A 14173-nucleotide genomic window follows, 5' to 3' on the forward strand; every position below is an offset into this window, starting at 1 on the left:
GTTCATTTCCTCATACTATGTTTCAATTGTAAGTACATGCAATTATTGTATTTTGATTTTCTTTCTCTGCTATTCTTTCTGGCAGATGAATTTCTATGTATTCATAATGATCTTGAAAACGTTGCTTTCCAAACTTAAAGCTCAACAGAGACGATTTAATGACTACAAATACAGGTACTGGATTTATTTACCACATGACTTTACATGCTATGCTGAATTTATAATAAATATCTGAGATTCTGACATCACAGATACAACTCATTAAGCCTTAAAGCGATTTTGTTGGTTTGTTTATCAGATACTTACCTTTCTTCATGTGGATACTCATTGGTTTGTAGTTCCCCAGGAACCAACTGCCTTCTTGGTTGAGTACTCATCAGTAAGGCATGTATATAAGTATAAATAATCAAGTAAACTATGGGTAGGAAGAGTCCATTCTGACTTCACTGTAAATCAACAGGTACATAATGCAGAAGGATTCACGGGGTAACAATGAATACAAGAATCCTCAGTGATGATTTTCTCTGCTTCCCAGTTGGATGAGATGTAATCAAGTGGTCTGTCAATTGCGATAGAGTGCTGGTCCTTGTCCTTTACTCTACACAGGTCATCCTTCACAATTTCCACCAGCTTCAACAAGACTCCATCATCATATACATCTTCTCCTCTGCTCCCCTTTCAGCATTTCAAAGCATTTCCTTCACAGCTACCAAGTTGTTCTCCCATCCCCACCGACCAGCTCCCTCTCAGTACTTTTCTATGCAGAACCAGGAGGTGGCCCACTTACAGATATCCTCTCCTTTTACCTTTTTTCTTTCCACTATCCAGGGACCCAAACATTCCTTCCAAGTTAAACAATGATTTGATTGCACCTTTTTGAATCTGCTTCAGAGTGTGGTTTCCTCTGTGTAGGAGAAACCAAACTCAGATGGGTGACCACAAGATGGAACACGTGCTTTCAGTTCACAGAGCTTTCACTTTAAATTCTCCATCCCTCTCCCACTTACACCTATCTGTCTGTGACCTTCTGTATTGTCAAAAGTAGGCTCAACAAAACCATGAGCATCAGCACCTCATCTTCTGTCTGGATGTTGCAGCCTTCCTGACTCTACATCAAATTTTGCAAATCCTTTTAATTCACTTTCTCTGTTTATAGCTGAAATAACCATTTCAACTGTAAGCATTCCATCTGTGATATTAGTTGAATATTTCTTTTTCTATTAGCACAGTCTAATCTGCTGGATATGTCCTACAGCCCTGCATTTCATAACTTTTACTCCCCTTCACTTATGTTCTGTACATCTGAAGTGTTGTGTCCAGTCTGCCACACAATATGAAGGACGTGGAGAGGGTGCAGAAGTATCTTGCACATTTGTTTGCTGGTTTGGAGCAATTTGGCTTGCAGGGAAGTTTGGACAAACTTGAATTGTATTCTTTGGAGTGTCAGAGGTCGAGGGTTAACCTAACAGAACTATATAAAATTATAAGAGACATAGAAAGGACAGTTCATGGGTTATTCTCCCAGGATGGAAATGTCATATATTAGAGGATATAAGTTTAAAGGGAGAGTTCAAAAGTCGAAAGGAGATTTATAAAGCGAGTTTATTTCACACAGAGTGCTAGCTCCCTGAAACACACTGACAGTGAACATGGTAGAAGCAGATACAAAGGCAATGATTAAGAGGCACTTTAGACAGACACGTCAACAGGTAGGGAATAGAGGAATATAAACCAAGTGTAGGCAGAAGGGGTTACTTCAGATTGGCTCCATGGTCAGTGTAGACGTGTTGGGCTGAAGAATTGTTCCTTTGCTGCAATGTTCTGTGCTCTATGCTTTATGTTGGTTTTATCTACACAGACAGCATCCTCGTTCGCCACTCTGCCAATTAAGATGAACTTGGCTTCTCTCTTTCCCAGATCTGATGAAAGGTCTTTGATCTAAAACATTAACTCTCCATAGATACTGTCTGACCTTCTGAATGTTTCCAGCATTTGTCTCCAACTTATTTCAGGTTTCTGGCATCTGCACGCTTTTCAGTTTTACTTGGTATGTCTGATACCCTCGTGTATAATTTCCATTTCTTCAATGAGGGCGCTGAGTTTGTGAATGTGTATCAGAAATACTGTCCTGTCATCTTTAAGTAATTAAAGCAGAGATTCTGTCTGCTCCAGGGGCCTTGTTGTTTCTTAACCATCAAACAGCCTTCTCAAAGTATTCTTTTTACTAGCTATCCTCCCCTCTACACTCTCATTCCTGATACAGGTCTCAAGCCAAAATGTTAACAGTTTCTTCACCTCCGTATATGCTGCTTGACCTGCTGGATCTTCCAGCAGTTTGTATCTTTGGTAACAAATGTTTATTCAATTTCATTCACATCAGCAAGCTAATAGAGCATTGAACGAATCTTTTATAAGCCCAACGACCAGAGTAAATGTCTCAACCAACAGGGCAGAGTGACATTCTGGCACAGCGGCCCCCAAAATACGATCAAGCAACACACATTTTAATTCCACATCCCCTTCCCATTCTGACATGTCTATCCACGGCCTCCTCTACTGTAAAGATGAAGCCACACTCAGGTTGGAGGAACAACACCTTATATTCTGTCTGGGTAGCCTCCAACCTGATGGCATGAACATTGACTTCTCTAACTTCCGCTAGGCCCCACCTCCCCCTCGTACCCCATCTGTTATTTATTTTCAGACACACATTCTTTCTCTCACTCTCCTTTTTCTCCCTCTGTCCCTCTGACTATACCCCTTGTCCATCCTCTGGGTTTTTCCCCCCTCCCCCTTTTCCTTCTCCCTGGGCCTCCTGTCTCATGATCCTCTCATATCCCCTTTGCCAATCACCTGTCCAGCTCTTGGCTCTATCCTTCTCCCTCCTGTCTTCTCCTATCATTTTGGATCTCCCCCTCCCCCTCCCACTTTCAAATCTCTTACTAACTCTTCCTTCAGTTAGTCCTGACGAAGGGTCTCGGCCTGAAACGTCGACTGCACCTCTTCCTAGAGATGCTGCCTGGCCTGCTGCGTTCACCAGCAAATTTGATGTGTGTTGCTTGAATTTCCAGCATCTGCAGAATTCCTCTTGTTTGCCCCAAAATATGATGATTGGAACATAAATTCACCTCATAAAGAAGAATAAAGAACTTTCTTCCATTTAATGACTTTGACAACTCACGATGTCCCAGAGATCTTCAAAGCCAAGGAGTAGTGTCGAAGGAGCAGCATGAAAAAGACACAGATAGTCTGTCTCGGCACAGCAAACTCCACCAACACAAATAAAATGAAGGAACATTCAGCTTCAACTGTTTCAGGTTGAGATAAATGGTTCCTAGGAGACCAAGTAAACTCTCCTGCTTTCCATCAAAATAATTGCTGGAGATTCTATTATATTCACGCATGCAGTTTTAAAACTAGAGCCACCAACAGTGTAAAATTCCTCAAGTGCTGACTAAACAGATTAAGTGTTCAAGCTTTTGGCACTGAGCTTGAACACAGAGCCTGGATGAACGAGTGTTACCAGTGAGCAATCTATTACAGAGCCATTCAATCAATTTTACATGTGCTAGTTGAAATGGAGAAACCTTCTTCATCCCAGCACCAAGCGTATAGTCTAGGCCTGAGATCACAGGTCTCCAGGTACCCACGCTGAGTTTAAAGTAGTGAGGTTTTCTACATCAAGTTGAGTCAAGTCGAGTTTATAGTCTCATACATGTATGTAACATATACGAGGGGTGATTGATAAGTTCGTGGCCTAAGGTAGAAGGAGTCAATTTTAGAAAACCTAGCACATTTATTTTTCCTACATTTACACACTTAGTCCAGCGGTCATGGAGCATACGGATCCCTCCTTTGTAGAAGTTGGCGTCTTGGACCTCCAGAAGTGGTCCACAGCAGGGGTGATTGATAAGTTTGTGGCCTAAAGTAGAAGGAGATTGGTTATTAACTTCAATCTTTCTGCATTTTCACTCAAAGAGTTGAACTGCACGTGCAATGAGAACTGTATAACTCATCTCCTTCTACCTTAAGCCATGAACTTATCAATCACCCCCCCCCCCCCCGGTATAACCATGTAACGTATTTCAAAACAAAGCATTGTTTCTCAGAACCAGGGTGTAAAGTGCTGTAGTACACATAACACACATAACATATGGTAATTTATGAAGGTAAGGATAACATCTACAGATGAATCACACATAAATTACAAACTAAAGTACATTAATATTAAATATTATAAGGTACGGAACAGATTAACAGCTCTACTTCCTACTCATACAGTTGGGTCTAGACACACCTCTGACTCCACTAGTCTAATACTTGTAGTAAATAATTTCAGCTCCATTGATTTTTGTCAGCTCCCCTGCGCTTCCCACCACCACACAAGCCTTTGCCTCCCTCCGGTGTGCAGCACTTTCAGGGAGTTATGGATGTGGACTTGGACTATGATCTTTCCCTTAACAGTGTGGGACATTGGTGATATAAAAGCTAGAGCCAACAACAGAGTAGAGTTCCTCAAGTGCTTTGCTGAGGAGTATAACCTTCCTTTGTCTGTTGTTCTGAAATAGAGAACCATGGTTAATCCAGTCTTCTCTCATAACAAGTTTCAGTCCTGACAACATCCTTGTAAACCTCCTCAACCCTTCCATACTACTGTGACTAGGACTGTTTGCAGTACTCGAGTTCCTGTTGTTGTTATCATTATGTACCGTTGCACCTCTTATTCCCAGCTCTCACATTCTATGCATTCACTAGTAAAAGAATGCATTCTAGGTGCCTTTTTAACCAACTTAATGGCTTATTCTGCACACTGAATGGTGCACAGGTGCTCCAAATTCCTTTGCTCTTCAACATCACCAACGCCCCACATTTATTGAATTTACTCTTCCCATTTTGCAGCTTTCTAAATGCATTACTCCATACAGAGGCATTGCTGCATTACTCAATGGGATATATTGTAGATCAGCTGAAAGTTCAAAGTAAATGTTATCATCAATATGTCACTGTATAGAGTCCTGGGATTCATTTTCCTGGTGGCATGCTCAGCGAATCTATAGAATAGTTACTTTAACAGGATCAACCAGAGACAATAAACTGTTCAAATGCAAATAGAAATAAATAGTAATAAATAACGGGAACATGAGGTAACAAGATATAGAATCCTTAAAGTGGGAACATCTCAATGGATGGGCAAGTGAGTGCATTTATCTCTCTTGTTCAAGACCCTGATGGCTCAGTGATAGTAACTGTTCTGGAAACTGGTGGTGTGCGTCCTGAGGCTCTTGTACCTTCTACCTGGTGACACCAGAGAGGAAAGAGTATGGCTTTATGCAGATAGGGCCAGCTGGTGGTGTAGTGGCATCAGCACTGGACTTCAAGGCAGCTGGTCCTGAGTTCAAACTGTATCTACTTCCGTATCTTGCCATGAAAACCCTATGGACCCTATGGTCCATGAGGCCACGAAGAGTCGGACTTGACTTAACGGCAGAACAACAACAAACTATGTGGATACGGATGGAGCAACGGCAGATGGGGTTTATATGTGAAGTGTTGCACCTTGGTAGGTGAAATGTAAAGAGGAATTACATTGTTAAGGGCAAGGCCAAAGTCCTAGTCCAAGTACATAACTCCCTGTAAGTGTTACACTGTTTGATAGGGTGAAGGCATATAGTATGCTTGCATTTAATAGTCAAGGTTTTGAGGTCAAAAGTCAGGAAGTTATGTTGCAGATTTACAAAACTCCACATCTGGAGTATTGCATACATTTCTGATTGCCCCATTATAGAAAGGATGCCAAGGCTTTGGAGAGGAAGCAGAAGAGGTTTACCAGAATGCTGCCTGGATTATAGGACATGTGCTATAATGACAGGTTGGACAAACTTAGGTTGTTTTCTCTGGAGTGGTGGAAGCAAAGGGGAGATCTGATAGAGGTTTATGAGAGGCTTAGTTAGAATAGATAGACAGCACTTTTCCCTGGGTTGAAACGTCTAATACCTGAGGGCATGCTTTTAAGGAGAGGGGGAGTAATTTCAAAGGAGATGTGAGACATTTAGATTGACAAATAAGTATAAGGAAAATGGAGGGATATGGACATTGTATAGGCAGAAAAGATTACTTGTTAGCTATTTGATTACTAATTTATTTGATTTAGCACAACAATGTGGCTGGAGGGCCTTTTTCTGTGCTGTCCTGTTCAATGTGATATTTTCTATGTTCGGATTGCATTAAATTCCCTCTACCATGTTTTTCTGCCCTACTTATCAGGCTTTCCTTATTGCTGGAGTATTCATCCTTAATCTGCTTTCAATGAATCAGTGGTCCCATGCACAATGGTAATAATGCCTGGGATTCGTTAATCTGTTCTGAAATGGTTAAAGCATTGAGTGGAACACTTTTAAACTGGACCTAAGTTATCTCAAATACCATGTCGAACATACTTCAGACTGTTAAACTACCCGATCCTAAAATACCATGTGACAAAACATTTAGAATGAAATAAACAATTTCTCTGCTTCATATACTAATTGTCCTGGTCTGTATATACTGGTATGATTTATTCATTCTTAGTAAAATTTCCTCCATATGGGAATAGATTGGACAGAGAGTATGGAGCTGTTTTGATGAATTTGATGCCAGATACTGGGAAATATCAAAGGCAGGATTACATTATAAACTAAGGTTCCAAAAGATATTTTTTCCCATCTATTTTAACCTTGTATGGCCTTAATGTCAGCTCTGCTCAGTTACTGTTGAACATAGCTGGATTCAAAAGCTAGACTTCCAAGGCTGATCACTTTTGGGAAATATACATAAAACAAAGAATTATAATATTCTCCCTGACACCCTACTTCAGAATCCAATTCTTATATGAAGAATAGCCATTTACATGAATATAGAATTACAGCATTATGTAGGTATGCCCCTACAATGTATCAACCAGCTCAAGACAAAGGAAAAGAGAGAGAAATGTTTTCAAGCTTTGCCATTCATTATCAGCATAAAGAGAATCATACATACATCATTCATACACATAAACAGCATTTTGAATAATTAATGCTTGTAAATAATATAAATTGTGAGCTACAAGGAAGATTTAGTTTCTGCCACATTACTTTGCATTACAGCTTTGTTTTGTACTTGAATTTCCATTCTTCCTTACAAGGTAGAAGAAGTCATTTTCCCCATTGAGTATACACTACCTTGAGCAAACCACTCATCTCGTGACAAGTAGGGAAGAGAAAAATCTAGGCAAACAGCAGACTCATAGACTTGTCCAAAACAGAAAAAGGCTCTTTCATCCACCATAACCACGCTGACCTATTAATCCATTTACTCCAGTCACATTTGTCCACATTAGGACATTATCCTTCTATGTCTTGCCTATCTAAGTATCTAGCTAAATATATTTTAAACGTAGCATTTGTTCCTCTTAAACACAGTTAGTCCACCATCTCCACTGATAGCACATTTCAGACATCAACCTTTCTCTACAGGAAACATCTTAGAACTTTTTCCTCCTGCCTTAAAACTATGCTGTCTTGTTTATGATATCCCTGCCATGGGGACAAATGGCTATCTTTCCAATCTACTGCTCTCATCATTTTATATACCTCTGTCATGTTACCCCACAGTCTCGTTCATTCCAGGGAACACAATTCAGCCTGTGCGATCTCACCTCATAACTAAAGCTCTCCAACTCAGGCAATATTCTGCTGAATCTCATCTGCACTCTCTCCAACACAATCACATCTTTCCTATAGTATGGTGATCAGAACTGCACACACTACTCCAGCTGAAGCTTAATCACTTTGCCCTCCCTCCATACTGAGTCTACCTTGCCCTTCATCCTCCTGATTCTAAATCCCACACAGTCCCAATACCCACTCCCAAACCATTCTTCCGTTCCCACTCTGCTTCCATTATCTCTCCTCCCCTCCCCTCAATAACCCTAGAACCTAATCTTCCCTCTCTTCCTCTGACTCCACGCCTTATCCTAGCCACAACCCCTGTCATGGCTTCAAGGGATGTCCTTAAGTTTTCCCAAAGGGATGTTCTATGTGTGGATTCAGGTGATGAGAGTGAGCTTCGAAATGAATACCTCTCTATATGCTCCAAAGAAAAGGACATGAAAGATAGTGAGTTCAGGGTAGAGTACATTGATAACCTAGAGGAGGAGGAGGAGGTGTTAGATGTCATGGGATGTATAAGGTTGATAAACCCCTCATGTTGGGTAATATCTATCCCAAGTTGCTATTCAAGGCAGGGGAAGAGATACCTAGGGCCCTGACAATGATTTTTGCATAAGTGAGATGCTGAAAGACGGAAGTTGTTACTTTATTTTAGAAGATCAGCTTGAATAAGCTTGATAGCTATAGACCAATGAACTTTACATCAGTAGTAGGGAAATTATTGTCAAACATTCTCAGGGATAGAATTTATAAACATTTAGAAAATGAGGGTCTGATCAGAGAGTTGGCATGGCTTTGGACAGGGTACATCCTGAGTCGCTAATTTGATTGAGATTTCAGAAGGATTAACTAAGCAGATTGATGAAACCAAGGAGGTAGATGTTGTCTTTTTCTTTAGCAAGGTGTTTGTCAAGGTGCCGCATGGTAGGCTGGTTCAAGAGGCTAAGGCACATGGGATCCAAGGTGAGTTTTCTAATGGGATCCAAAATTAGCTTACTGATAGTAGGCAGAGGGTAATGGTGGAAGGAAGCCTTTTTAATTGGAAGTCTGTGGCCTGTGGTGTACCACAGGGACTGGTGCTGGGACCCTTGATATTTGTGATATAAACAACTTGGATGTTAATACTTCCAAGGTATAAATTAGTAAGCTTGCAGATGACACAAAACTTCTTGTGGAAAGTAAGGAATGTTGTCTATGACTAGAGCACGTTATAGATTATATGGAAAGTTGGGCTGAGAATTGGCATGAGGAATTTAATCCTGACAGGTGTGACATAAACACAAAATACTCTGCAGATGCTGGGGTCAAAGCAACACTCACAACACGCTGGAGGAACTCAGCAGGTTGGGCAGCATCCATGGAAAAGAACAGTCGACGTTTCGGGCTGGAACCCTTCGTCAGGACTGAAGAGGGAAGGGGCAGAGGCCCTATGAAGAAGGTGGGGGGAGGTTGGGAAGGAGAAGGCTGGTAGGTTCCAGGTAAAAAACCAGTAAGGGGAGAGATAAAGGGGTGGGGGAGGGGAAGCAGGGAGGGGATAGGCAGGAAAGGTGAAGAAGGAATAGGGGAAAGCAAGTGGGTAGTAGAAGGAGGCGGAACCATGAGGGAGGTAGTAGGCAGCTGGGGGATGGGGCAGAGAGAAACATGGATAGGGGAAGGGAGAGGGAGGGAATTACCAGAAGTTGGAGAATTCAATGTTCATACCAAGGGGCTGGAGACTACCTAGACGGTATATGAGGTGTTGCTCCTCCAACCTGAGTTTAGCCTCATCATGGCAGTAGAGGAGGCCATGAATGGACATATCCAAATGGGAATGGGAAGCGAGTTGAAGTGGGAGGCAACCGGGAGATCCTGTCTGTTCTGGCGGATGGAGCAGAGGTGCTCGACGAAGCGGTCGCCCATTCTGTGTCGGGTTTCAAATGTAGAGGAGGTCGCACCGGGAGCACCGGATGCAATAGGTGACCCCAACAGACTCACGAGTGAAGTGTTGCCTCACCTGGAAGGACTGTTTGAGGCCCTGAATGGTGGCAAGAGAGGAGGTGTAGGGACAGGTGTAGCACTTACGCTTACAAGGATAAGTGCCGGGTGGGAGATCCGTGGGGAGGTACATGTGGACCAGGGAGTGGTGGAAGGAGGATCTCCTCCATTTCCCACACTTTGGCCCTCACCCAATCCTCCCGCCACCACAACAGGGACAGACTTCCTCTTGTCCTCACCTACCACCCCACCAGCCTCCAGATCCAGCACATTATCCTCCGCAACTTCTGCCACGTTCAACAGGACCCCACCACTAAGCACATCTTTCCCTCTCTACCCCTCTCCACTTTCCACAGGGATCATTCCCTCCACAACTCCCTGGTCCACACGTCCCTCCTCACAGATCTCCCACCCGGCACTTACCCCTGTAAGCGTAAGTGCTACACCTGTCCCTACACCTCCTCTCTTGCCACCATTCAGGGCCCCAAATAGCCCTTCTAGGTGAGGCAACACTTCACTTGTGAGTCTGTTGGGGTCATCTATTGCATCCGGTGCTCCCAGTGCGGCCTCCTCTACATCGGTGAAACCCGACGCAGATTGGGGGACCGCTTCGTCGAGCACCTCCGCTCCATCCGCCACAACAGACAGGATCTCCCGGTTGCCACCCACTTCAACTCTGTTTCACATTCCCATTCGGATATGTCCATACATGGCCTCCTCTACTGCCATGATGAGGCTAAACTCGGGTTGGAGGAACAAAACCTCATATACCGTCTAGGTAGTCTCCAGCCCCTTGGTATGAACATTGAATTCTCCAACTTCTGGTAATTCCCCCCCCTCCCTTCCCCTATCCCAGTTTCACTCTGCCCCCTCCCCCAGCTACCTATCACTTCCCTCATGGTTCCGCCTCCTTCTACTACCCATTGTGTTTTCCCCTATTCCTTCTTCACCTTTCCTACCTATCCCCTCCCTGCTTCCCCTCCCCCACCACTTTATCTTTCCCCTTACTGGCTTTTCACCTGGAACCTACCAGCCTTCTCCTTCCCACCCTCTCCCCACCTTCTTCATAGGGCCTCTGCCCCTTCCCTCTTCAGGCCTGACGAAGGGTTCCAGCCCAAAACAATGACTGATTGTTTCCACGGATGCTGTCCGACCTGCTAAGTATGACAAAATGCATTTTGCAAAGTCATATTGTGGAAAGACGTATGAAGTATATGGTAAGACAGGAAGGAATGTTGAGCTGAATTAAGAGTGGAATTCAGATTGGTTTATTATTGTCATTGCACCAAGATGCAATAGAAAGCTTGCCTTGCTTACTCTTTGTACAGATCAGACAGCGCATTATGTTAGAAAAAGATAAAACAATAACAATACAGAATAGATTGAGAGCATCATAATTGAGTACAGCAACTGCTTTGCCCAAGGCCACGATTTATAGAGTTGTCTGAGAGTTGTGTGAGAGTAGCTCAGTGAATCACAAAAGCCCGTCTCCCTTCCAATGACTCCATCTACAATCCCTGCTGTTTCAGTAAGTAACCCCCCCGCCACACACACACACAAACACACACACACACACACACACACACACACACACACACACACACACAACACACACACACACACACACACACACAAACACACACACACACACACACACAAACACACACACACACACACACACACACACACGCACACAAACACGCACACACACACACACACGCACACACACACCATTCTCTCTCTTGCACACAGACAGTTTTAGAGGTCAGGATTGAGCCGAGCTCACTGGAGTTGTGAGACAGTAACTCCATTAAATGTGCCAGAGTGCGATACCCGTATCTCAGGTCTAGAAATGGGGCTGGACAATAATGCAAGTGATATACTTTCATAACTGTTGTAATGGTTATCAGATAATCTAACTGAATGTGCTGCCCATGCTGAAATCAGATCTAAACCCAAAGATAACCTCTATGTGTCTTCAATGTTTTAGGTTGACACGATCAACTTTGGTTTTGATACCATTGCTTGGGATCCACGAATTTGTCTTCACCTTCCTGCTAGACGAACATGCTCATGGCTTACTGCTGCACATCAGACTCTTTCTTCAATTAGCTATCAGCTCATTCCAGGTACAAGAAAAATACTTTTCAATAAGAGCCTGGACTTTTAAGTTTGCATTCTTTATCTGCTATTTTAAGAGATGCGAAGAGCTGGTTATTTCCTCTCATAAATTCTTACTTTGAACAATAATTTCTGAGCTGGATGAATCATAGTTATAGAGAGATACAGCACAGAAACAGGTCCTTTTGCCCACTCAATCCACACCAAGCATATTTACACCCCCACTAGTTCCCCCAATATTCACCTACCATCCCCACCTATTCTACAAGTCATTTGCCCACCAAATTTGAGATATAGGAGAACTAGAACACAGTGCAGTCACAGGGATTATGTGCAGTCTCCACACAGACAGTGCTGGAGGGCAGGGTTGAACCCGTGACACTGGAGCTTTGAGACAGTGGCTATGTTAGCTGTGCCATCTGTAGTTGAGTTCATTATTACATTAATTCCAGGGCCTAGGGATCCACAAACAAAATGTTCTTTGCCCACCTCTTGTTGCCCTAGAACTTACAAGTGAAACCTTCTTCTTGAACACCAAGGCCTGCATAATGAAAACCCACCTGGAACAGAAGTTAATGGGGATTGCAGTATTTTGACCCAGCACTAACAATATTATATTTCTAAGAAAACATGGTAAGAGGCTGAAAGTGTCAAGATGGGGTTTCCCTGCACTTGCTGTCATTGCCCAGGTATCTGGTGTTGAGGTAAGAGAGGAAATTCCATCTGAAGCTTGTTTGAGTCTCTGGATGGCATTTTTTAGAATCCTAGCCAGGTGGAGAAAAGAGTGAAGGTATAGTGTTGTAAATGTGCTGTTCCACTGGTAACTAAACTCTAAGTGCAACTGTGAGGAGTTCAGAAAGTGAATACAATTATGATCAAAAATAGGGAAATAATGAGCACAAACTCAGTTTACTATTTGTTAAAATCCACAAAATCTGCTACATTTATCCATTGGTGATGAAACAAGTCATTCTCAACTGCCGTCTAAGTGTTTTCTATGTCCAGATATCGAAAACGAACACTAAAAAATCTCCAGCCATCTCTTTGGAACAACAGCAACCTACACAGCCTGAATAAACTGGTGATATGTTCATGCTGTGGAATTATTTATCAGGAAGATCTGTCATGAGAAGGGTTAGAAGAGATCTAAGGGGAAGAAAACAATCAGAAGGTGGATGCAATCTGCAGCATTCTGTCTGAAAACGTAGTGGGGGCAGATGCAGTCACAGCATTTAAGAAGTATCTGGATGAGCACTTGAATCACTAAAGCATAGTAGGATACAGATCAAGTGTTGATAAAAGGGATTAGTATTGATGCTCAGCATGGATGTTTTGGGCTGGAGAGCCACATCTATGCTGCATAACTGTGATTCTAAAAGAGTGTATGAACCCTTCTATTTTACCTCATAAACCTTATTTGTCCTGTACGTTTGAACTGCAATAACAACCTCAGGTAGCTACGTGCCTTGCACCTTTAAAGGTAAACCCAGCAATGCTTTATTTTTTTGTTCCTCTCCACATCTTGTGGCACATCAGGTGACATCCTTGTGGTTCTTTTAGCATTTTGTCATTTAGCAAGGCTGAGTTGCTAGGTCGACACTCAACCCAGCACGGATGGAAGCATGCAAGGAGCTGGCCGGATTCGAACCCAGGACCACTCACCTCAAAGTCCGACGCAGATACCACTACACCACCAGCCAACTTATCAATACTTTATATATTCTGTTAATTGTTTTTGTAATCCATGTGTCTCTGACAAGACCACCATTTATTGTTCAACCAAATAATGCTTCACCAGACTTTTCCCCTTACTGGTTTTTCACCTGGAACCTACCAGCCTTCTCCTTCCCACCCTCCCCCCACCTTCTTCATAGGGCCCTTGCCCCCTCCTTCTTCAGTCCTGATGAAGGGTCTCGGCCCGAAACGTTGACTGATCATTCCCACGGATGCTGCCCGACTTGCTGAGTTCCTCCAGCATGTTGTGCGTGTTGCTTTGACCCCAGCATCTGCGGAGAATTTTGTGTTTACTTCACCAGATCATGATGAGCCTCCTTCTTGAAACACTGTAGTCCTTGTGGTGCCATTGGGTGGTGAAGTCTAAGATTCAGAGCCATTGCTTTTGAAAGATCAGTGATTAATTTCCAAGCCTATGTGTCTTCAAGCGGAACTTGTAGCTGGCGGTGGTCCCATGCTGTCCTTGTCCTTCTTACCGGTAGAGGTTGTAAGTTTGGGTGATTTAGATGGAGTAGCCTAGATCAATACCCGTTATGCATTTTGTGGTAGTTGCAGACTAGAATAAGCTGCATCACTGGAGGAAGGTGTGAATATTGGTTGATTGGGTATCAGTCAAGCAAGCTTTGTCCTGCCTGCGGGGTGTCAAAGTGTTACTA

The 14173-nt window shown here is 43.1% G+C and overlaps 1 protein-coding gene across 6 annotated transcripts in view; it reads left to right on the forward strand.

Annotated features, from left to right (window-relative positions):
- Positions 1-14173, forward strand: part of LOC134336484 (glucagon-like peptide 2 receptor) — a 194688-nt gene that overhangs the window by 162082 nt on the left and 18433 nt on the right. For all 6 annotated transcript variants that reach the window (XM_063030751.1, XM_063030752.1, XM_063030750.1 and 3 more), the window contains 2 exons: positions 86-174; positions 11653-11791. In XM_063030751.1, the coding sequence (XP_062886821.1) occupies positions 86-174; positions 11653-11791 (228 nt within the window). The remainder of the gene's footprint in view (positions 1-85; positions 175-11652; positions 11792-14173) is intronic.

This window comes from Mobula hypostoma, chromosome 22, assembly GCF_963921235.1.
Source record: "Mobula hypostoma chromosome 22, sMobHyp1.1, whole genome shotgun sequence".
NCBI lineage: Eukaryota > Metazoa > Chordata > Chondrichthyes > Myliobatiformes > Myliobatidae > Mobula > Mobula hypostoma.